At 35.5% G+C, this 26,319-nt stretch overlaps 1 protein-coding gene across 6 annotated transcripts in view; it reads left to right on the top strand.

The window, feature by feature from the left end:
* Positions 1–26,319, top strand: part of LOC111509639 (electroneutral sodium bicarbonate exchanger 1-like) — a 146,756-nt gene that overhangs the window by 104,540 nt on the left and 15,897 nt on the right. For all 6 annotated transcript variants that reach the window (XM_074183505.1, XM_074183507.1, XM_074183504.1 and 3 more), the window contains 3 exons: positions 10,987–11,241; positions 11,296–11,588; positions 11,643–12,119. In XM_074183505.1, coding sequence (XP_074039606.1) covers positions 10,987–11,241; positions 11,296–11,588; positions 11,643–12,119 — 1,025 coding nt within the window. The remainder of the gene's footprint in view (positions 1–10,986; positions 11,242–11,295; positions 11,589–11,642; positions 12,120–26,319) is intronic.

Below are 26,319 nucleotides of genomic sequence, written 5' to 3'. Positions count from 1 at the left end.
TACGTGCAGCATATCAAAGAAAAAACAAAAGAGGCAACCAAAAGGGCACTGAACCATATTTTCGTTATAGTCGGATCGTCGCATTTGACATGATTCATTCACTCAAAATTGAAATGTTTAGAAGATACCAAAGGAGATCTTACGGTGACTATAAGTTCTGGTATGCTTTGTTAGGTATCGAATGATGCGTGCAATTTCGTTAATTCCAGCGACATGATTATTCCAAGACATATTGGTGTCTATTTGAACCTCAAAAATCTTATTGAAGCAGAAGGTGGAACCCCAAAAAATAGGAGTTATAGTACACCAAGTCAGTGAAGAGCGGCATTTTTCTGCAGAAAAATGTTTGAATTTTTCCAAATTTTCCAAATATCTGTAACAGAAAGACAAAACTCAGCTGCGGAACGCTTCTATCTACTAAACTAAAGCTAAGTATGTGTCGGTAGTGTGTAACGAAAGTTTCCATTAAATTCACCGGTTGCGCCCTCTGGAGGATGTTTGTTGCGATACACCATAGATGACAATATTTATTGTTTATAATTTCGAATCCGTTGAATACAAGGGGTCTGGAAATAGAAAAAAACAACGCTTTAACGCTTTGTAGACGTGTTTGATGCTCTATGACCAACACCCGTTATCGATATTCTCATTATTATCCCGATTGTATGACCACCAACATTCAATATTATCGGGATTGATGGGAGCTGATAGGTTAGGTGGAGTACCAAGGGGGCCGAGGGGCGGAGTTCCACGCTCAAATCGCTACTATACTCGTTCCATCCTGCGTCGATTTCGATGACGTTTTCCCCACTCCCGTTTGCGCCAGAATCCGCCTTGTTCATCTACTTAGGTTTCTAGAAAAGTGCTAGTATGAATTGAATATTTCTCACATATAGTTTGGATAGATATTATCAGTCTTTGATGTTTTGGCTAAAAAGTTTCTTTTATCGATTATAAAGGCTAAACGACGGGTTTACATTGTCATAATTTTTTCCTGATTTTCGCAAGAAAAAATTGAAGCACTAGGTTAGGTGGGATAATTTAAAGTGTTTTTTAGTATTTGCAATATACAGGGCGACTCAAAAAGCTTCCAGAAACTTTTTTATGGAATACCAAGTCATTTCTTCGTCTATTTGAAGCACTTTGAACTGAATCTAAAACTATTATATACCCCCCAATAAATGTTCAAAATGGCCGCCATTGGGTTATTATTTATTTTTATTTATATATTCGGGATACAAACAGAAAAAGCCACTACAGTATCCACACAATGGAATTATTATCAAATTGAAAGTATAAATTAATACACTAATATATGCATATCATAGTGTCTAAAATTAAGGATGAATTAGTATTGAATACAGTAACAATAGAAACTGATTATTAGTCATTGACAAAATGTATCAATTAATTATAATTTATAAAAATGAGTTTTCAATATTTTTTGGACGTAAGCTACAATGTATTGAAAATATGGAAGTATTTTGCAAGAGTGTTACCTCATATTACTGGAGTTTTCTCCCAACACCAAACCGTTCTAGACCCCACTATTAAGATTTCCGACCGTATATTTATTAATAGTATGAGCTCAAGAATTACCGTATATAATACAATTATCAAACCTCACTTCGAATATTGCCCGACCTTACTGTATGGTTTTGACCTCAATAAAATGAGATCACTACAAAAACGTCAAAATCGTGCAATGAGAATCACTTTGAGATGTAACAGATATACACCAATATCATTGATGTTGGGAACATTACAATGGCTGTCAATAGAAAATAGACTTATTTATTCAACTATGAGTTATATCTTCAAAATGTTGCATAATCTTCTTCCATCATATTTTCACAAATATATAACTATAAATACGCAAGTTCACCAGCATGATACGAGAAGTAAACATAACTTACATGTGACTAGGCAAACAAAAGCTTACAATATTAAAACTTTGGTGTTCAAGGGATTCATTGCTTACAACAGTTTGCCAGATGATATAAAGAAATCAGAAACTCTGCAACAGTTTAAAATAAAAATGATAAACCATTTACAGCAAAAGTAAAATTGTTGTATTGTATATCTATCAGGATTAATAATTTTAGTATCAATACGAGTATTAATATATGTATCTTCTTACGGGATATGAGTGTATAGTGGGTAGTGGGATAGCATAACTTATTAGTTTCATATGTATGTTTGTATATGATTATTGTGGTATTTGGCTGTACGTGAATGGTATCAATATATGTATTTTCTTTCGGGCTATAAGTGTATATTGGGATATCATTCTTATTGGTTCATATGTAGGATTGTATATGATTATTATGGTAATTGGCTATCCTTGAATGGTTTTCTTTTAGCAAAACAATGGAAAATATAACTCGACCTAGTGTGTACGTTTGAATTTAAAACAAAACAAATATATTAATACTATCGAAGGAGCTGCTAATTACTATATATAAGATTATACTTTGTGAATGTAGATTAGGATTACCTATTTCAAATAAAGATTATTATTATTATAGATGGATTTTCTGAAATAACTGAAACAAAACCAAACTAACCCAAACCAACCATTATCCCTTCTTTCTCTAAACGAAAAATGATAAAAAAATATTTGTTACAAATAGAGTATTCGAACCCACCACAAAAATTAATCATACGTCAATTAGTCAACATCCCAACATCAAAGCCATTTACACTAACGAATACCTATGGATACGAACACTGTCACGAATTAATTATAGAAAGCGGGTGGCGAATCTATACAATCGAATTCGAACGCGAACGCATACGCTCAAATCACAAAATTATCGGAAACTAAGATACTCCCAAATGGATAAAATGCCGTGAATCACCTTGTATGGTTTAGCTGCTAAAACTGAACTCCCATCCAACCATAACAACTCATTTCTATATGAAATATTTTTTTGAAACACAACTAAGCATCCCGTTATTTTGATTTTTTTTACACAGAATACTAAGAATACGGCCCTATTAATATTTATTTGCCTTTCTGCTCCGCTGTGGCTCTGCTGTCGGTACACAACTATTGTGATTGTTTATAAGTTAGTTGGCAACATTTTTGCTAATAAATGACACTTTGGTGACTCTTATAATATAAATTACTTATATTCATCACAGATTACCCTTTTTAAGATAATTATTCGTTGTCTAATGCTAAATACATGTTATATTAGACATAACCTATATGAACGCGGATGGGATATTGTTGATATTTAATTTGTCGTGCGTTTAGTGGAAATGACGGGTAAGCTTTTGATGTCAGAATATATCTTTTAATTAGCTTCAATAATTGATCAGATATTTGATAATTCAGTATAAGTTTTAGGTATAAATGTTCACCATAGTTCCGTCGTCATGGGTAAATAATAACCAACCCTCATGGCCAAAAATTGATGATGATAAGCTCATACGAAACCACAATTCTATGCCCGAAGCCAGTTGGTTTACAATGATGTATAAACTAAAACAAAGTCATTTGATGACCTACCAAATTGCTGAAGAAGAACTATTAGAACGAATGCTGCAGAATGACGATACAGAACAAGAAAAAATTATCAATTCTATGCAACCCAAAAAGCAAGCAGGGTTATTTTCATCCAAACAAGTTGTCACAAAAAGTATGGAAAAGCCAGAGTTATGTATCTTTTATGGGACACCGTCTTTATGACAGTAGTTATTAAATATTAGGAGTTACTTCTGAATACTGTATGTGAAGGATACCTTGCTGTACCCGAATTTTTCTTCATTTAAAGAGTTGTAACATGAAACTGATTCACTCAGAACAAAATAACCAGGTTTCCTAAATAGATGAACTAAAAACTGAAACTTGAAACTGCAAACCCTTTGTATTTTACAATCTTCCAAATTGTGAATAATAAGGTTGAGTTACTAAACCCAATGACTTGAAAATATTGAATTTACTTATGGGGGTACCTATACTCAATAAAAATCAAATATTTAGAAGTTGCTGAAGAACTAATTTCCGCCACGACATCGATGGTGCCCCACTTGAATAACTTAACAAAAATATTCTTACTAAATACAACTAAAATTTTGAAGAATTTTCCAAATCTGTGATTAGGAATCGATGTCAGCTGGTTGTTCTTAAATGCTGCATTTTTTTCTTGGTGGCAGCAAATATATATTATCAAAAGCAATTTGATTTTATAACAGTTATATTAGTGTTTTTGAATTGTAGTAAATATACTGTCGAATATAGGAACTAAACATGAAATAATTCAGATTCATTTAAGTAAATATATGAATTGAAAGATATTCCAACCTCACTTCAATATTTTAACACAAGAACACTCAGTATTGAGAATTCCATCTTTGAATATTTCAAGTTCATAGACATCGAAATTGATCCGATCACAGGATATAGAATATAAAACAATCTTCAAATATGCAAACTTTGCACAGATTGCATACTGAGCATTTTACCTTAGTATAGTGACCGGATCAAAGTCGCAATGTCAGCGTATAATTCTTTATAAATATTGAGGGAGGTCAAGACAGTTAACAGTCAACAGACAGTATTCAGTATTCATTTGAGTATCGATTAATCATCAGCAATGCAGCACATCTCCTTCTCTTCGATCCTGCTGGGTGGCAGTATAATGTAAGTTTTTTGATTGTTTTAATGTATTATTTTTATTAACATTTCAGTGTGAGTTAATCCAAACTATATTTTTCGTTTCTGTTACAATAAATATTTAATTGAGTTTTAAATGAGTTCTTTCATTATTTTGGATGAATGAATGAATGGGTGAAACAGCAAATAAAAATCCTCTCGTAAATAGCCAAGCAAGAACTGAGTTGCGACAGGTGGTGGAGGCGCCTCTCTCGTTCTCGGGGGCTTCATTCTTCATAATGAGCCTGTGAAACTAATTTTCAGATACAAAAAGTTGAATTGTTCAAGTATAATTGATATTTTGTGGTAATTAGCTGAAAAGTGTATTTTTCTTTCGTTTGAGAATAATGAGATAATTTAATAGCTGTTTCATCCAGTAAAATTACAGTTTTTTCTTCTTTTCAATATATTTCGAATGAATAGTTTGTTTTTGATCAATCATTAGTTGGTTTTGTACTTCAATTGTTTTTTTTCAATCCATATACAACCTATTATTTCAGTAAATTTTCCATGTTTCCCTTCTCCTCAAATTATGAGTAATACACTTTCTAATAACTGTTCATCAGCTTAGAGAGAAAAGTATTACTGAAGTAGAGCAATCATAAAGAATATCTGTTCATTCAGCTTCTTAAGATTGCCAATGGAATAATTTGAAAAAAATTTCATTTATCGTCTGTAAATTTCGAAAGTATGAGTGGTAAATTTTCCACTTGGAACTGTACAGTTGAATTGGCTAAACGTATGGAATATCTGTTCATCCAGCTCCGTACTATTATCCATCACATGATTTCGAAATTTTGCATTCGTATTCTTATCGCCAGCATGAAAAAATCCTCATTTTTGAAATACAGTATAAATATGAACCCTTGTCGATTGGTTTGTAATGTTGTTTTTGATACAGTGCAATGTAAAGTATTGAAAGTTTTCTCAGATTTACTATTTTCAATAAATTTTGGGAAACTCTTTCTTTTGAGTTTGAAGAGTAACAATTCATTTGCTATGAATATTTATTGCGAGACTGATATCAGGAGGTAGTAAAAGATGATGGTCTTCAAAAATTTTATTGAAACATGTTTTACATGGCAGTGTTACACTTCAAGCATACTTACCTTTCTTTCACAAAAAGTTTTTTCCTCAAATACTATTGTTCACTATTTTTTGCATAATCTTAAGCCCCACGCCTAAAACAAAATGAAATTTGTTAAACTATACTCTGTAAATGCATGTAATCCTTCATGAAAATGTTGAATTAATAATGTCTAGAGTACATATAATATTAAACAAAAATTAATTCATCTAGTTAAGTATGTGTTATACAAAAAAATTTCAGAAATCTGAATTGTTTTATGAATGAGTATCTTGACTCAAATTGCAATATACACTTTCAAACATATAAGAATTCAGAATAATTAGGGTATAATAATTAGAGAATAGTAATTAAATAAAAATGCAGATACAAAATATTTTTTCAGTTGCAATTAGTCTTTTCAAATATAATTTTACAGACAATTAATTAAGGAAAAATAAGCAGTAATTACATAAGAAAAGAAACATAATGATAACGAATGCATTATTTACACACCCCTGGCCAGACGAAGTACAAACAATTCAATGTCACCACATAGTTTTATTTTTTTTTATTTTGTATGGAAAGTGACAGGAAATAGCATCTAAGACTGATGATCTACAAACAGTTAAGTTTGTAATATTATGAGAAATTAAAGAAGCATATAGGTATATTGAAAAGGTGAGAATTGATGATTATGTATTGAAGAAGAATCATTTATATAGGTAGACTATACACACGAGATGAAAAGGCAGACTGTGGAGGACGCTCCCAAAACTGCATGAAATTTTTCACTTTTGAAGGTGTGTAAAATGTGCTAGATGTTCATGAGAAATGATGATGATAATAATATGAATTTTGTATGAGGCATGAAATGAAATGTGCATACATGAGGTCTTTAGAAGAAAGACAATAGGTATGATGTTGTAGAAAGTACGACACAGAAAGTTGTCTTGAGAAAAGACAAATATGATGTTTCAAGATGTAGAAAGTTACTACGTCATGGTGAAGAAAAGAAAGGTGAAAGAGTATAAAGAGAATAATAATAATATATGCAAAATCTGAGAGATGCAATTTACATGTGGTTTTTAATATATATTTATCAGATATAACTCAATATTCGTTTTTGGTACTAGCCAGGAAAGTAGTTGTTTTTGATAAATATTTCCAATAACTGTTTATTTTCACTGAAAAGAAAATAAATTGCTATTGCTATTTTCAATTTCCTATTATTCAGTGAAAAGTATATCACATGAGGTGACAATTGAATAGACAGGTGACAAATACTGTAAGGAATCAGTAAAAAATTGTACAGAAATAAATTAATGTTGTAATGGGTGTGTCATAAAGAACCAATGAATTTTGAGAGTATGCCCAAGCATAAATCAAAAAGTATGCTTCAAAGTTGAAAAAGAAAGTTTGTAAGTTTGCTATTCATCGTCAAATTAACTTTAATGTATATTATATGTACTCTAACCAATTAGATTAAACTGTCAAATGATTGTTAACTATATACATAATGCAGTGATTTTTGTTGATTTTTTTTGTTATTGAATTTATTAGTAACATAACCTAGCTATAAGAATAAAAATATATCATGAAAGAACTTACTGCCGAATTTCTTTCTTGTTCCATGCAATTGAGGCAACACCACACCCCAAGGCACTTCGAGGCAGTCACTACTCCACTACTTCATCACCACTGTTACGGTTTTCCACTCCAGGACATTCAGCAGATCGTATCACAGACAGCACGATGACCTAGGGAAACATGAAGTTGAATCATCATGGTTCAAATGAATGGACTATAGGAATATCGCAGTCACTAGTGCCATATTCAACCAGAAATGTACTTACGTTGTTGCGTTAGCAGTTATTCTGAATAGCTGATAAACAGTTCTTGTGTAGGCAGACATCATCCATAAACATAATGATGTGTGAATAGAATTGTAATACTCAAAACAATCCAGAATCACCGTCATACCGTTGAGTACCAGGATTATCCAAATCCCAAGCAGCCTACAGAAAATATTTCGCAAGTAATTTATGAAAACAACGCTAGTTTCATAAATGCTGACAAAACAGAACCACAAATGATGATGTTTGAAGTTTCCAAAAAGCACTCGACGAAGTAAATTTCTATATTCCTGGGCAGCTAATAACTTGATCACATTATTACACGATGAACACACAGATATAAATATATTTCAAAGTGTAAAATCAAAATCACTTCAGTGAACGAAAAATGCCGCTAAATATTCACATATTCATCAAATTATGTCATATGTCATGTCAGTCGTAAATCTTCTTCTCTATACACAATTGAGAGAATAGGCATGGAACAGAATGACAGATACATTTCACAGAAACCATTAAAACATGTTCTGGTAATACGAAAAAAACTCAAAGCACAACGTTATACGTAATTATAGTCCAGTCCAATTCAGTACACTGTTACGTTGCCAATGTTTCCATCCAGTTGAGTTGTTGTAGCCGAGCAGCCAAAACAGAATCAAAACCAAGACACGGAACGTTATGCAGACAGATTTGTTGGAGTGACACAAAGACAGATAAAGTTCAGTGCCGGACTATGACAATATAAGTGTGGAAACTCATAGTTGCAGAATCAATTGGACAATATAGTTTTTTTTTAACTTTCATAACACATATAGTTTGTTATTGATGTTTTTTTTATTATTCAAAATATTTTTATTGAGTTGTGAGTTTTCATTTGAATTTCAATTTGTGTTTTTTTGTTTTTCGTTACCATCCAAAAAGCTGGGGGCCAGCTTTAACGTGGAGGGGAGATGTGTCAAATATAGGAAATAAACATGAAATAATTCAGATTCATTTAAGTGAATATATGAATTGAAAGATATTCCAACCTCACTTCAATATTTTAACACAAGAACGCTCAGTATTGAGAATTCCATCTTTTAATATTTCAAGTTCATAGACATCGAAATTGATCCGATCACAGGATATAGAATATAAAACAATCTCCAAATACGCAAACTTTGCACAGATTTCATACTGAGCATTTTACCTTAGTACAGTGACCGGATCAAAGTCGCAATGTCAGCGTATAATTCTTTATAAATATTAAGGGAGGTCAAGACAGTTAACAGTCAACAGACAGTATTCAGTATTCATTTGAGTATCGATTAATCATCAGCAATGCAGCACATCTCCTTCTCTTCGATCCTGCTGGGTGGCAGTATAATGTAAGTTTTTTGATTGTTTTAATGTATTATTTTTATTAACATTTCAGTGTGAGTTAATCCAAAATATATTTTTCGTTTCTGTTACAATAAATATTTAATTAAGTTTTAAATGAGTTCTTTCATTATTTTGGATGGATGAATGAATGGGTGAAACAGCAAATAAAAAACCTCTCGTAAATAGCCAAGCGAGAACTGAGTTGCGACAATACCATACTATAAAATAGTTGGGAAATTATCATTGAAGTGACAATGTGGTAATGAAAATAAAACTGTGTCTGAAAGCATTTCAATAAAATGATTTCATTAAAGCTACAGAAAACAGTTATAAAATAAGCTTGAAATAGTTTTATAACTATCATAAAAATCTCGCAGAAGAGTGTTATAAAACTACTACATAACAATTCACTTTTATAGGAAAATAAGTTTTATAAGTTAGTTGTAAAAACGTTTCTGTGATAATTTCCCGACTATTTCATAATGGTTTTTTAATTTTATTTCATAAACGTTTCTATGACAAATTTATAAAACACTTTCATTGCCTAGAACTGTATTGTGTTCACCGATCATCTAATACAATCAATAAGCATTTTGGAAGTAATTATAAAATTCTAATAAAATAAAACTGTTGCAACACCATGGAATTATAAAACAACTCTGCTGGTTGGGGAATTACTAATTTCCACAACCTTCATTAATGGGCTGATAAGGACAGCAATCCAAATTGGGAAAAACAGGTAAATAAATGATTTTTATTATTATTATTTTATTATCCATGTTCAACACGTTCTTAATTACCTAAATTAACTAATTTTATTGCATTTTTGTTTCAGATTTCTTTCCAAAGACAATTTTCAATGAATGTGTGGGCTGGGGTCATCGGACGCACATTGGTTGGCCCACACATTTTGCCTGACAATTTGAATGGACAAAATCACCTCGAATTCATGATAAACGACTTGCCAATGTTACTCTATGATGCCAAAGTACCAATATTGGACACGGACAGGCAGATCACATTTCAGCAAGATGGATGCCCAGCACATTGGGCTGTAAGCGCCCGCGAACACCTGAACCACTGTTTTCCTGGCAACTGGATCGGGAGAGACGGATCCATCCCCTGACCTGCCAGATCGCCCGACCTGACTCCGTTGGATTTTTTCGTGTGGGGTCGGGTGAAAGAACTCGTATACACAACAGAAATCACCACGAGAGAATTACTTCAGCGAATAGAGGCAGCGTTTGAAATTATGAAACAGGAAATGCAAATGAAAGTAACCACAACTGAAGTACGAAATCGTTGTAGAAAGTGTATACGCAATGGTGGAGGACATTTTGAACACCAACAATAAATTTTCACAGTACAAAACATTTTTTTTTTCAATTCCACAAAAATCCATAACTTTAACTGGTTCAGGTACCCTAATTAAAAAAGTTTAGGACTTAGCTAGGTAAATGATACCTCAAACGAAATAACTAAGCTTGTTTTTAAAGGTGTCTGAACACCTGTATGTATTTAATTCATTTTTTTAATTGGCATCAAAGGTCAGATTTTTTATTTTCTTTCTTTTTTTGTAAAGTTTAAATGCTCTGTACATAACTTTTTTGGACACAATGGTGCTTCAAACTACTTTAGTACGATTGGGGACACATAAGACTACTAAAATAAATTGAAAAAACCGGACATTTCTGTTAAGATTCGAAGTTATTAGCATTTAATTGACCAATTTTGGGTTTTTGTACTAAAAATCGTAAAAGTTCCCTTAAAAATCAAAAACGCGCTAGAAAATAAAAATGTTTGTATGAATATGTTCTACATGGGCTTGCACCCAGCTACCAAACACCCTGTATTTTTCATGAAAATATTTTATTTTTGATTGGATTCAATATATTTTACTCACCTTGTTTTGATGGAATTGAAATTTTTATTACTTAAATGACACACACTATACCATTATATTCAATTTTTGAACTTCAATGTCTATCTGATTAGTGCCTTTCAGAGAAACTGAACTTTCACTCAAACATGTATTACAGGTTTTAGAAACCGCGAGGATAATAATCAACGGAAAAACAACCAAAGAAAATATAAAAGCAATATGTCGTTCATGCGAAAAATTCCACCAGGAGCGGAGGCGACCAATATTTTAGTAGGAGAGGTGAACTTCCTTGACAAACCGATATCAGCGTTCATCAGACTCAATACAGGAGTCATACTGGACAATCTCACAGAGGTTCCTTTACCAACAAGATTTTTGTTCATACTCATTGGACCGTATTCTGCAACTGCAGGTTAGAATCGAATCAGTAATTTCTTCGAAAAGTTATTATGACTATAACACTTAGGGTATGATGAAATTGGACGAGCAATGGCAACTCTCATGTCGGACGATGTCTTTAGCGAAGTGGCATATGGCGCGCATGAAAAAGATCATTTATTAATGGGATTGGATGAATTTTTGAGTGCAGTCATTGTCCTCCCACCCGGAGAATGGGATCCTGCCATACGAATAGAACCACCAGCAAACATTCCTTCCCAAGAATTTCGAAAACGACCTCCTGAGGAACATAATGGAATCATTGACGAAATAGAGGAAAAAGAGAAATTAAGGGAGGAAACTGGTCTGGCTAGAACAGGGGTGAGAATTATCGAATCTTGTGAATAAATCTGATCGACATATTTCTGTTTCTAGATTCTCTTTGGAGGTTTGAAAAATGATTTGAAACGTAAAGCTCCATGGTATTGGTCCGACTTTAGAGACGCTTTAGCCTTGCAATCAGTAGCTTCGTGGATATTTCTCTATTTTGCTTGTCTTTCGCCAATCATCACTTTCGGTGGATTACTTTCTGAAGCGACTGGACGTCATATGGCTGCCATGGAATCACTTGTATCTGGGTGCATCTGTGGTATTTTTTATGGTTTCTTCTCCGGACAACCGCTAACTATTTTAGGATCTACGGGTCCAGTTCTCGTATTCGAAACCATCGTCTACGATTTCTGCCATACTATGGATTGGGACTATTTATCCTTCAGGTTCTGGATTGGTACCTGGATTGCTGTAATTCTTCTTATTTTGGTTGCTATTGATGCTAGCGCTTTCGTGTGCTACATAACGAGATTCACAGAAGAAAACTTCGCGACATTGGTTGCCTTAATATTCATTTACAAGGTGAGTGATCAATGACATAATGATTATGCATGAAACACATCTCTCAAACATCGGTTGAATGATATTGATGTTTCTTTCGAAAGAGTCAGATTATTTTTCCTAATCCTTGAATGATTCCATTCTCTGAAAAAAAAACATCAGCTTCGAATCAAATTTAACCCTCATTGTATACTTATTCTTCTGCACAAATTGATCTTGCGACAAATTTTCATATCATACCTGGCCTGGCTACCGCCCTTCCTCCCTGGCTATCGACCTCACGACCTCATTGAGTGATATCATGTTGTTTTTGTTGCCCATAATATGGCTGTCTGCCATATTTGGTTCAGAGTGATTCATATTATTCTTCAAAATAAATTCTATAATTCAATAATAATAATAATAATTTTTTATTCTCCAGAAGGACAATACAAGTATTGATAGGAGTAGTCGTTCATCTAAAATTAACAGAACATGATTACATTCAGTTAAATTGTATATAACAAAACAGTAACTTTGCATATATTCTATTCGTTCATCTATAGTATAGAGTAATTGTGTAACACATACATATACAGACATATATACATATATTCACCCAAATACACAAATAACAGACAAATCATAAAGGATTTACAAATACTTATTATAGTGCCTGATCGACTTTATAATAGCATCTTTCAATAAAAAATGTTGAGGTTCGACTCTCTCTTACATAGTCTGGTAATTTATTAAATAATAAAGGACCTAGTGAGTTTGGAGAGTTTTTAGATAATCGGACCTTAGAAAAGGGTATATTCAGCTGATTTTTTATTCTTGTGTCATGTTTATGAATGCTAGATCTGGTTGAAAAACTGTTATAGTTACTAAATATATACACACAAACTTCAAAGATAAAGAGTGATGGTAGCGTCATGATTTTACATGTTTTGAATACATCAACACAGCTTTGTCGAGAGGATAGACTAAACATTACTCGGAGTATTCTCTCTTGTGAAAAAATACATCATTAGCACTCGAAGACCTTTCCCAGAGGGAGATGTCTTATCGAAGTCTGAAGTCTATGTTCTGTTGGGCATCAGCAACTGATCATTAGACAGAACTGATCTCAAATTACGTAATTGATAGGAAATAGAATTCAATTTATTGATTAAGATTTTACAGTGTTCTTCCCAGGAAATATGTTGGTCTATATATAATCCAAGAAATCGGACGGTCTTATCAACTGACTGTAAGTCTCCGAAATCAACTACACTAGCTTCATTTTGTCTATTGTGAAAGCGTATATATTTTGTATACATCATTTGATACCAGACGCAGACAAAGTAATACTCTCCCGTAATAATGTGTCCTAAGTAAATGACTTTCACATGTAAACATTCACATTCATCAAATTATGATTGCACATTATAAACTACTCAAAAAGAATATCGGGACACATCCTTAAAATCCAATAAGTAAAAAATATGTATTAATTCATGATAAAAACTTCTGGTGTGCACTCCCTACTATTCTTATTATGTTCCATTCGGTTATTGTTTACTTTTTTTTACTTCTTTTTGTACTTTTAGCTACAAAATCATTAATATGAAAAATTCTGTATTTAGTTTCACTTTACTTCAGTTCATGATAGGTTTTGAATTTTAAAATTAAAACAATGAATGTTGATGTATTGGGTAGAAGGAGGATACGTAGGATATACCTCAACGAATTTCAAGTTGCTAGGGCAGTGGCATTGATCGAAGTAGGGTATTCAAGGCGTCGTGTATCCCAAATGCTTACTGTGAGTCATTCTGCGGTTTCCAGAATAGCTTCCAAATTTACGGCATAGTAAAAAAAGCCCCTTATCCCAATCGACAAAGGGCAACAACCCGCAGAGAAGATCGTTTGTTACGACTCTGGGCAATTAGGGGTCGCAGCGATTCTGCTAGAACACTGCAAAATCGCCTTATAGAAGATACGGAAACGCAAATTTCGAACCGAACGATACGAAACCGACTTAACGAAGTACAACACCATGCAGGTTCTGTTAGATCCCCTAGATTAACTCCAGCTCATCGAGGAAATCGTAGAAACTTTTGTGAAGAGCATCGTAATTGGAATTTAGAACAGATGAAAAAAATTCATGTTATGGGACTTTAACGTCTGTCCGTTAGTTACATAGAGGGGATATTGGAACCTCATATCGTCTCATTTGTCCAAAATATGGGCGCTGGGTTCATTTTACAACAAGATAATGCCAGGCCACACGTAGCCAGAGTCGTGAGAAATTTCCTACAGGAGCACAATATTGATGTCATGAGATGGCCAGCTAATAGTCCGGATTTGAATCCTTTTTAGCACCTCTGAGATGAACTGGAAAGACGTCTGAAGGATCATCAACCCTTCCAAAATCTGAACCAAGTTGTAGATGCTCTTTTGACGATTTAAACAAATAATTAGAAATTTGGTGGAAAGAATGCCTTGTCGTTGTGCCGAACTTCTTAGAGCCAGTGGTGGGCGTACTCACTATTAACGTACATTTTTCTTGATTTTTTCTGAATTAAATTTCATTTTTGTTTTTGACACTCATTTAAATTTTTTTTTAATCGTATTACCAAACAGCATTTTGAAAACAATGTAAGTTAAATTTAATAAAGGCACCTATAAACTATTTTATAAATATAATTATTTTATAAATATGAATGTATTTTATAAAAATAAATAATACATAGTTTTTTACTTATTGCATTTTAAGGACATGTCTCTATATTCATTTTGAGTAGTTTAGTTCTTTTTTTTTGCGGAATATACAATGATTTCGTCCCTATTCTCAACAATACATTTTCTGCCAGTTTTGATGATTTATTTTCCATAGGCCATAGGCCACAGAATAGGCTGTTTTTACAATCACCATGATCTGCATCAGACATCGCTGTTTCGATTCGTCATAACTCTCATCAGAGATCAAGAAAGCTGTTGTAATATGGTTTCAATTAGTTGCCTTGCAGTTGCAGCTGTAGAGAAAGAGAATGAATTTCGATCAGTGGTCAATGTTTCTGCAACAAATATCTTAGGAAACTTATTTATATTTGATATTCATGATTTTTAGTCTCTCTTGATTTCATGGATGACGTCTTCGTGAAAGGAGATGCCATCAACTTTACTTGCTCAGGCTTGTCATCTAAGGGCAATTGAGCAAGTAATACATTCATGATTCAGCCTGGCACCGCGCATAACATCGCTGTCTGGTATTGGATCATGAATGATCTGTTTTGGTGCTGTTAGTTTTTCTTGGTTTTCATCATAACACGGTTAAGATTCGATTGACTTTTTTACTTGAATTGTATTAAAAGTTATTTCTGTGTATGGGTTGATTTCATTTGAACAATTGATTTGATGATTTTGACTTCGATTTTGTTTGTTGTTATATGTTGAGAAAATCTCTGGAACTATTAGTTTTTTCTAACTATATGTTTTGGCACGCTTTGATATTTTATATTTTGATTTTGGATTTCACCTTCATTTTCAGCTTCTTCATTTTTTCTGTTATACAAAGGAAAGCTCTATTGTTTTGTACTCAGTTAATACATTTTTTTTCCAATGACCAATTATTATCATGATGTTCGGAAAATTTGAACAAAAAGTCGATTTTTATAACGAGATTATAAATAAAAACTTTGTACAGATCACCATTTGTGACTAAAAAAAGAGTTGATTTTTTATGTATCAATGTAATTATTTTCGGATAAAATGACTTCAATTTCGTTTGAGATGTCTCGGAATATCATTTCAGCTGTGTTCACTCAACTTGTGTACACTAACTTGTCTTGAAATCCTTTAATTTTCAGTTCATTCAAGTTTTTCAATTACTGCTCAATTTTTATTTTATTATACTTTCATTCCGGTATTTTTGCATGATATAATTTTTATTTCCAGCCAATCATGGCAATTTTCAATTCTATTTGTTATTTCAACGATTTCTAATCAAATTAGACAATGGAAGTCCAAACTAATGAAATTCACCCTGAAACATTGTCAACCACCTTCAAACATATTACATTGAAGATATGCAGCTTTTGCGAGAAGCAATCCGAAAAAAAGTCCTGTATTGTGAAAAACAATTCATGGATTTTGCATTACGATAATGCACCTACTCACTCGTCATTGCTTCTTCTTAATTTTTTTGCCAAAAACAACACCAAAATCATGATTGAGGAGATAAAAACCCAATTGCTGAAAGAGCTCAAGGACATACCAAAAAGTATATATCAGAGCTCCAACAATTGGAAAGAACGCTAACAGAAGTTTATTGAATCTGAAGGGGACTACTTCGAAGGAGACAACAGAAATGAATATATGAATTTTTTTTTGAAAAAATGAAGATTTTCCTAATTTTTTTTAAACAGACTTCGTATGTGTCAATAAGTATATGGTTGAAACACTTGCATCTCACTATAACTTCAATCCCTATATATCGGATAATTCTTTAAGGTGGTTCACCCCTATAACCATTTTATTATTGCAGATAGAAACACGAAATTTGAGGGTTATGTATCATCGTTCCATTCACATTTTTGACACATTTACTTGCTTTGCCGTACTTCCGTTTTGGCCGGAAATGACCCCAACTTTTGATTTTAAAATAAGACACCCTATATATATTTACTCATTTTGATCGAGAATGACATTTTGAATCCAAAAATACTTCACTGGTCAATATTTGACAAATGGAATCATTTTTATTCCAATTTTTATTTTTTGATCTAGAATGCCATGGAGCATGTAAATCGCTTCATTATTGATCAAGTAACATGGGAAAACTATCACTTCGAGGCTAATGATTTCACAGTCGCAAATATGAATTTTTCCAATTAACTCAATTTTTTTAAATGAAAAGGGGTGGCTCGTCGGCTTCTTGTAAAAGATCATTTTCTTACGAATGATATGATGCCTCACTCTTTCACTTTATTTTCTCTATTTTTTTTTATAATTGCAAGTAATCGCAAATTAGTCCATTGAGGTTATACATTTTCAAAATGGCCTCCCCCTTGATCATGGCAAAGTTCAACTTTTTAAATTGTTGCGCGCATCACATTGATGTATTATTTGAATAACTTTCAAGAAAATATAGCCTCAGTTGATTGAAGTTGGGTACAGTGGTATTCATGTCCTATCGAACTTGATCACAGAGCATTTATATAGACAAATGATAAATAACAGCTATCGCCAACCTTTCACAAGGGTAGGTGCGGAATGTTTCGCACTGTGTCGAGTATTGAAATGAATTTCAGCAGAAGATGTTACCAATTCACTTCTCTTTTTATTCAGTTTTCATTTAAAAAAATTCAACAAAGATCGGCTGCTTGTATTTGTTACAAACGTTAATGCATTTTCTTCCTAAAAGGACATTTTTAAATGAATACAATGAACTGAAATTATCAACACTGTGAACCCTTATATAACTATACACTTATACTTATATGAGTAATAACATACGGTCGTTAACTCAACTAAGAGTACAGGAATTTTGTTGACCTGCGATTATGTGGGTATGCTAGTAGGTTAGTATGATTTCAAATAGAGTTTCCAACCATTGCTTGTTGCATAGTGTGAAATTTCGTTATCGTTTAGATTAAGAAACTTTTAGTTACATTCCAAGGAAGGACCTTTCATGTTCTACATACCGTTTTGAGAAATTTTGGCCAAATTGTCCCACTCCGGATACTCAAGCTCATGAACTTTAGATTTCTCTTGTTCACTTCATCTTTGGCATAAAAAAATTAAATAACCTGGCATGTGACCTGAATACCACTTCTACATTGTTTATTCTAGTAAATCCCGCAATTTTTTCTGTTTTACCAAAATATGTTGAAGTTATAAATTTATTAATTTCTGATTATTTGTTCTGGGGGTATATTGATCTATACGTAAATTTGAGGCTTCGGTGTCAGACACAGTTCTGAAGTGGGTCTGCGTTAAAATCATTATTTTATCTTGTCTGTATAATTATTTCAATTTCCCTATTTAGGTTGGTAGCAGGCAAGGGTGACAAGAATGCTCTGTAAAACATTGAATTGTAGACTACCAATTGATGACTGTCAGGATGGGAAGATTCACTTGCGATTGTAATGTTTGTAAGACTCGGTTTTTCTACGGTTTTTCTATCTCTGTTTCGAGTCTGAACAGTATATTTCTATTAGGATTATCCATTAATGTAATGAATTGGTTCAGCTGTCGTATAGTACCTCTGAAACAGGCGAGAATATCGTCTACATATCCGTACCAAAAATTTTTATGTTTTTTACCCAGGTCGGAATTTACTAATGTGATCTTCAAGATGTTCATAAATATATCTGCCGAAAGTGGACCAAGGGCTGAGCACATGAAATTTTTTATCGAACTGTAGGTTATTCTGATTTAGGAATACATCGAAAGCTGTAAAAATTTTTGATCTACTTTGGCTTGATCTGATATATGTATTTAAAAAAAGATACTCCACAGTTGTTGTACAGTATGTTGGAGAACATACTCTTTACATCGAATGGAACTGAAATTGAAATATATGGCGTGGTTTGGATACTTATTTTTTCAACTGAAGTGAGCCAGATTTCATTTCTGTGACATGAGACAAAATTGGCATCATTTTTGAATAACTTGTTAAGTCGTATTCTCAGTTCTTTTACCGTACTATTTATATACAAAACTACCGGTCTTATGGGCATGGTTTTTATGTTATGTGTTTGAGTAGGTCATATAGTTTAGGACAGGAAGGGTTCATGTAAGTGATACTTCGTTTCTCTAATTCAGTGGAAAATTACCACTCATAAATTGGTTTTTGGAGTATTCAGAAAACCGAGCTTTATAGACATTAGAATCCCAAGTGATTCTTTACATACCGTTAGTAATAAATTAGAAATCAAGAAATCAGTTGTAACGTTAGTTACTACAGTTGTATAACAGGTGATATAAAAATATAGGAAGTTTTATTTCCTTTTTTCACAAAATTCCCAGTCTCAAATCCAAATATCAATAACTCAACAAGCATTTATTGAGATTCAAAGCAGTGAAGGTCATTGTGTAAGCGGTAACTGATCTCGTGATTTTTTCTCAGAAAAATTTTGAGCAAATCCGGTAGGTTCCCCCCCCCATGCCCCCTCCCGGGTTGAGTGCCCTGAAGTAGAAGCTTCCCTCCCAGCTATTTAGCGAGGAGAACCCTACCGCACTCCATCCACCCCCGCTCTCCGAGCGGTTCTCAACTTACTGATGGGCACTTCAGCAGGACATCTGACCTCTTTTGGTCGAAAGTCAGCCTTTAGGTGCTATTTTTTCGCGATCGGTAAAAAGTGTTTTGTCTGACTATTCCTAACTGAATTTTTGCATGGGGGCCCCCAAAAACTAACCGGCGGCTATTGCTATTAACGTTGGGCGTTCCTCAGTGAATCTAAGGATAATTGGATCGCGGTCGAGTTGTTCTGCGGTGAACTTGCTGTAAGAAAATCTGATTAGTATGCTTACCGGAGTCGCCTGACGGCGACTCGTGGGGGCGGTCTTTGGTTCTGCTTCGTCGGCCTTGGATGTTTGTCCCTTTCTAGGAACCTGGGTTCATCCATGTTCAACGCATCGTGAAGATCGCGTAGCGCTTGGTTGTTGTGCGATCTGATCCTATCGAACACGCTTTCTGCGTGTTCTCTCATATACACGTCCACATATTGCGTGTCCAGGTCTAAGTCTCTGTATATATATATATGAAAATAATCCTTATGGGGAGAAAATACACAGAATATATATATATATATATATATATATATATATATATATATATATATATATATATATATATATATATATATATATATATATATATATATATCTATTTGGGATATAGTACGGCGCGTTCACGGCGGCCCTTACGCTCACGTTCATAAACGACTGTATCTGCTTCCTGTATGTCTGTCCGCACTGGCCCTAGGCAGTGCAGGCATACAGTATTATGGGCATGAGGACGGTTTTGATCATTAGCAACTTCACTTTCAACCCCATGTTGCTTCTGCGTCCTATGATAGGTGCCAGTCATTGTCTGGCGTGTCTAGCCATTCCAATTCGCTGCCGTACATAAGACTGAAATGTTAATATCCTGTCTAAGATGACCCCCCAAGTATGTCGCTTTGCTGGTCCACGGAATCTCTTGTCCGTTGAAGGTGACGTTGCCTTTCGGTTGTACCAACCTGCGGGTGAACAGTATCGCCTGACTCTTGTCAGGGTTTAACTGATCTTCCACAGGTTTGCCCACTCCTCTAATCTGTCTGCCTGTTGCTGCAAGTATCTTGTGACATGCGCTTGGCTCGTGGATTTCGCCAGCAGGACCGTGTCCTCTGCGTAGAGCGTTAACTCGTTGAAGTTGTTCTCCGGCTTGGGCACCTCCGCTGTGTATACGGAGAAGAGGTGCGGCGAAAGGACTGCTCCTTGCGGGACCCCTGCCTCCAGTATCCGAATTGTTGATAGTTCGTCTCCTACTCTGCATCTGCATCGCCTGTCAGCTAAAAAAGACTGAAATAATCTTACCATTGGTTTTGAGAATCCGAAATCGCTCATTTTGGCAAGTAGTTCTTGATGCCGAGTCCTGTCGAACGCCTTAGAGACGTCTAGGAAGATTGCACCGGTGTTGTGTCATTTGCCGAGGTTGAAGCCTTCGGTTGCAAAGTCTACTACCCTCAGGATTTGTAACTCTGTCGAGTGTTCTGATCTAAAACCGAATTGTTCATCCGGGAGGATTCCTAGCTCTCTAGTTTGATCTTCGAGTCACGAGATGACACGTTCCGCCACTTTGCTTATGGAAGGTAGTAAGCTTATTGGCCTGTGATTGTCTGGAAACAGGTGGACTTCTTGGGCTTTGGGATGTGGATAACCGTTGCCTCTTTGAACGGGAAGTGCTGCAATCTGAGTATAGCGTTTATGATGTTAGTTATGGCTGCTATATCCTTGCGCGGTAGTATTTTAAGTGCCCGGTTTGTTATGTTGCCCGGGCTAGGAGCTTTCCGGGTGGATGTCTTTCACTTCCTCAGGAGATGTCGGGGCCGGGAGTTGCACGTTGTTCGTTCGCTGTCTCAAACTTCGTACCGTTATTTCCACCTGTCTCTCTATTTTTTCTACTTCGTCCGTGAACAGGACGTCGTTCTCTCTGCACTGCCTTTCGAAGTTGTCCGCGAATGCTTCCGCCTTCTCCTGGTCAGTGTAGACGATTCCTTGCTCGCCGTGTATTGACAGGCATGGCTATCGAGGTCCTTTCCTGAGTACTTTCTGCATTCACGTCTTTTCAGGCGTCTCCTTATCCTGACCAGTTCCATCGTTTCTGGTGGGAGCTGATCTTGGAAGTTGAAGCGTGGGGATGGGATTTCCCGTGCGCTTCTTTCCATTGTTTGGATGGTCGCCTGCTGCAGCTGTTCTGTGGCGTTCTCCAGGTCCGTTGTTGTTTTGATGCGTGGTATCTCACCCAACGCATCGTGTATGGCGCGCTGGAATCTCATTCAGTCGATGACTCGCTTTGTTGAGTTGTCTATTTCCACTTCACCTCTTTCTATTGTGAATAGAATGGGGTTGTGGTCTGACGAACCTTCGTCTAGTACTTCCATCTCCGTTGGTATGTTCTGCACTAGTGCGATGTCGAGAATGTCCGGGACTTGATCTTCGTGCGCATAGTATGTTGGGGTGTTTGGTGCTACTACCGCGATGTCCTCGAATTCTTCTAGGATTCTGCCTAGTTCTCTGCCTCTCCTGTTTCCATTTCTACAGTTCCAGTCGCGAGACTTTGCGTTGAAGTCTCCAATGGCAACTTTTGGATGGTGATCTGGGAACATTTCTTTCTAGTCTTATACCTTGCGGAGGCATATATACCGACGATTTTCTCAGCTGCTCGTAGCGTCTCATTGTGATTTTGACCGCTACTGCTTCTCCGAGTTGGACTCCTGGTTTTTTGTCTTCGCTTTCTGTTAGGTCAGTTTTTACTAGTAGCGCCACCCCCCTGCGGCGCGGTGCCCCCCTGGCCTGTCTGTCCTGTATATGTTATATCCTGGGATACGGTAGCTCTTTTCGCTCCTCAATCTTATCTCATGCAGTGCCATGACGTCTATGTCTAGACGCGATAGCAGCTCTAGTAGCTCGTTCCGTTTTTCTATGGAACCGTTTATGTTCCATGATCCTACTAGTAGTCTTTCCGGGACTCTTGCAGGCATTTCTGTCGTCCGGGTGCTTGTATTAAGGCGGTTAAGACCGCTTGCGCAATCTTTTGCTGCTTAGTCGTTAAGCTCCCTAAAATTTGGACCAGCTCATTTTCTCCGGCTTTCTGCGCCTTCGGTGCTGGTTCCCTTTGAGCTAGCTGCCACCGGGGCCTCTGACTCTCCGCTTGTCGAGGCCTGTTTCCTGCTGTTTGTGTGGGTCTGGGTTTGGGGAACATTCTGTATCCCCTTTAACTTGCCGGGTATGCTCCCAGGCAGTTGGCGCATTCGGCTGGCGCTTCTCGTTGTTTTTGGCAATCCCTTGTCTCGTGGTGTTCCCCGCATTTTACGCAACGCGCGGTTGCGTGACAACATCTCCATGCATATCCAAAAAATTGACATTTGTGGCATTGCTGTATTTGCCCTCTGTTTATTCGTTTGGGTTCTGCTCTCACAATAAGGTTCACGAACATTCTTAGTGCGAATATCCTTTCTTCATTTTTTGGCACTTTTACCAGGAAAAGCGGTAGCGTCGTCCTGGTGCGCCTGGATGTCATCCTATAACACGAGCACAGTGTATCCCTGTGCTTTTAGGTCGCTTGTGACGTCCTTCGCCGTCACGATTTCAGGGATCCCGCGAATCACTGCATGTAGCGGGATCTCTTTTTTAATGGAGTATGTATGGAAGTCTATCTTCCTTTCTTCCATGTATCGGGTCGCTCTACGGCACTCCTCCTCGTTATTCGTGTGGATGTAAATTCCATCCCTGGTCAGCCTTGCTTTGTTGTATCCGATCTTTTTGTCTTCGAGACCTTCAGAAATCTCGTTCCACCTTTTGCTGTTGTGCACGACTATCGGTGGCGGATTGGCTGGGTTCCCTTGATTCGTGTTCGAGTTCGAATCCGAACTCGCTGGGGTTGGTAAGACTTGTTCTCCGCTGTTTGTCACGGTTGGCCATACTGGAGTTTCTGGGTTTTTGTTTTCAGGGGTTGGTGCCTCTGTTTGTCTATGTACGTCATCTATGGACGACGTTTCCGCTTCCATTTCCATATCCGCGTGGTTTTCCTTCTGTTTTTCTTTCTCTTCTTTTTCCAGACGTCTTCTCGTTTTTCTGTTTTTCTTGGTTTCCACTCGCTGGAAGCCTTCGTCTGATTCCGTTTCGGAGGTTGATGCTTCAGGGGCTCTTGGCCTTCTTGTCGATCGTTGGTCTGCGGTTTTCTCCCTTGTTCCAGGGCTTTTTTCGGTTTTTCCGCTTACCTTTTCTTTTTTTCCTTTCCCTTGTTCAGGGGTGTTTTTTGTTGGGTTCTTGTTGTTTTTCTTTTTCTCTTCCTCCTTTTCCTTTAGAAGTTCGTCTATCCTACCGCGCATGCTATCGATTATTTCCTTCATGGCGATGATGTCCTCCTCGTATTTTTTGTTTATCGCCCATAATTGTCTATTTTCTTCTTTTATCTCCTGGATGGTCTCCTCAAGCTTTTCGTACTCCATTTTTCAATGGAGCCGAAGTCTCGAACTGAAATGTGAAGGGTTAATTTTTTGTTTTATCGAATTCTTTATTGCCGTGTGCTTTCGCACACACAGCTCTGAAAAGAACTAATCTCTCAGTGCTTTGTATAAACTCAGCACTGTAATGAACACTTCGAATAATCGCTATGAATATAATTCCTATCACTACACTTCAAGCTTTCACACTTTGATGTTTACACTTCGGCGTCTTGAGTCGAACTCGGTTGCCCCGCCGAAAGTTAGGAGGTTTAAATCTGTTTAAAGGTGGAGGGGATTACTTACATCCGCTCTGTATGTCAGGTTGTTTCAAGTTTATTTCTATGAAAATTTCTCCCTCATGTTCTATAATATTACACCAATAATTAAAAGTGTATATCCATTTGAATAATTGTTTACACTATGAAGACTGAAAATTGATATTTCTTCATTTCTCTCTATAAGTATTTTGAATTCATTTGTGTTTTCAATATAATTGACATTCCTTTTATAAATTGAAAGATTATATTATGAGGAGAAATTATTTTTGGGGAAAAAAGGTTTTGTCTTTCTACTTCTCCAGCTTGATACAAAAAAGAAAGAAAACAATAAATTTCAAAAATTAACTCTACCTAAATCTGTGCAGATCATGCAGAAAGTAACTTTCAGACAAACTACGTGTATTTCTTTCTAAAAACTGTTCATCGATAGTTGAGAGAAACTTTTTATTTTTGTTTTTTTAGCTTGATTGTGTAATAATTGGTATTTTTACGGTTTTTGAATGAAATCGATGAAATTGACCCTGAAGACTCCACATATTTTGATTTTCAGGTTAATCACATTTTCTGAATAATTATTCACTGCACTATCATCGAAATAAAAATATTCAGGTTGATGGAAATCGATAACATGCGTTTTTTGAGGATTGTTGTGTGCATTCCGTTGAAGAACAGGTAGTTTAAAAAAATCGGTAGAGTTGACATACAGGTTGCTCAGCTTGAGCAATTTATGAATTCAAATTGTAATTTGCAGCGTATTGTTTTGTTGTCTTTCATCTTAAGAAAACAATATTGTTGATAATCAACACTTCGATTTTGCATATTATAATCTGAGTAACGCTGTATTGTTGGATTTGGCTTTGTGGATTTGAATTGAAATTAACATGTTTCTGTGAATTTTGTTGAATGTAGGAGCACGTTTTTGAGAATTTCATTCATATCAATAATTGATTTTGAAATTTTTCATTATCAAAACAATAGTATTCGCCTTCTAATAATTTTCGAACCTGTTGGTATATCATGGTTGTTAGTTTTTAAACCAATAGGGACGAGTATAGGGTTCACGCTCATTAAATCAGTTTATTCTGTGCCAGTGTGAAATTCTGGTTATTCATTGCAGGATGAGGTTTTTGCAAGTTGATAAGTTGAAATGGATGAATTGAAATTATTTAATGAATATCGAAGGGTTTTCTTTTCGCATATTTCTCATTCTTCAGTCCTTTTTCCAGATGGCCCCGTCATGAAGGTTTTCCAGTGAGTATTTTTCCAGTATTTTTGATGGTTCTCTTCAACCAATTTTCTAATCTGGTTCCGTACCGAAGATTTTGAAATCTACAAAGTGACAAGTGCAGCCCGGCTGTCTGTGGAAATATTGATGCCTCAATTTGATGTTCCATGTGTCTAAAAAGATTGCAAATACTTCACAGGATGACGAATCCATATTGACCAAGCCCGTAATGGAGATGCGATGTGTGGTCCAACAGTATATTTGATGTTTGTCCCTCAACATTATTGAATCCCTTGTGAGTCGATCATTATGAAACAATCAAATCTTTGCCCAATACACAGTCTGTTGATAGTGATCGGTTGTTTCATCTTCGGCCAACAGCCATGTCTAGATTCAACTCCTATGTCTTTCTCTAAGTGCGTTTGACCAGCTACAGGTCAATATGTGATCTAGTAACACTCTCTGATTTTGAACCTATTCCAACTAACTTCACCTCGAAGTTTCAGAGGTCTTTTGCCTACTGTTTCATTACTCTTGGTGTTTGTCCCCATAGTCGATTTTGTCAGACTCATATTCAGCATTTCTTCATAGGTTGTCGTGTTACAATAATCATGGCCTGTTGTATACGTCTCTGCAATATACCATTGTATTTGCCCTGGACTAGAATTCATTATTCCAGATAGCATGATGATCATTATCGAATCAAAAAGACATAAAGTCAAATCATGCATAGGATATCGGTGGATATGTTACTTTTTTCTGTAGAATTTCTTCGAAATGTCCTACAAATATCACATGAACATAATTGGTACTATTGAAGATATATGAGGTATCAAATTTTTCAATCTTGAGAACGTCCTGAATGTGTTAGGAATGTATTATATACTATATGTACCTTCACTACAAAGTATTGAACAAAATCGCTTCCCGCTGTCTGTCCCTATGTATGTACAGAATTTCAAAACTACCTAACGGATAGTGATGCACGTTTTTTTTTAATCGATAGATTGATTCAAGAGGAAAGTTTATATATATATAAG

Source organism: Leptinotarsa decemlineata, unplaced genomic scaffold (genome assembly GCF_025532065.1).
Source record: "Leptinotarsa decemlineata unplaced genomic scaffold, Ldec_3_MD MMD2_tig00026340_RagTag_RagTag, whole genome shotgun sequence".
Taxonomy (NCBI): Eukaryota; Metazoa; Arthropoda; class Insecta; order Coleoptera; family Chrysomelidae; genus Leptinotarsa; species Leptinotarsa decemlineata.
The sequence above is the reverse complement of the archived record's forward strand: the minus strand, read 5'-3'. Positions and strand labels throughout refer to the sequence as shown.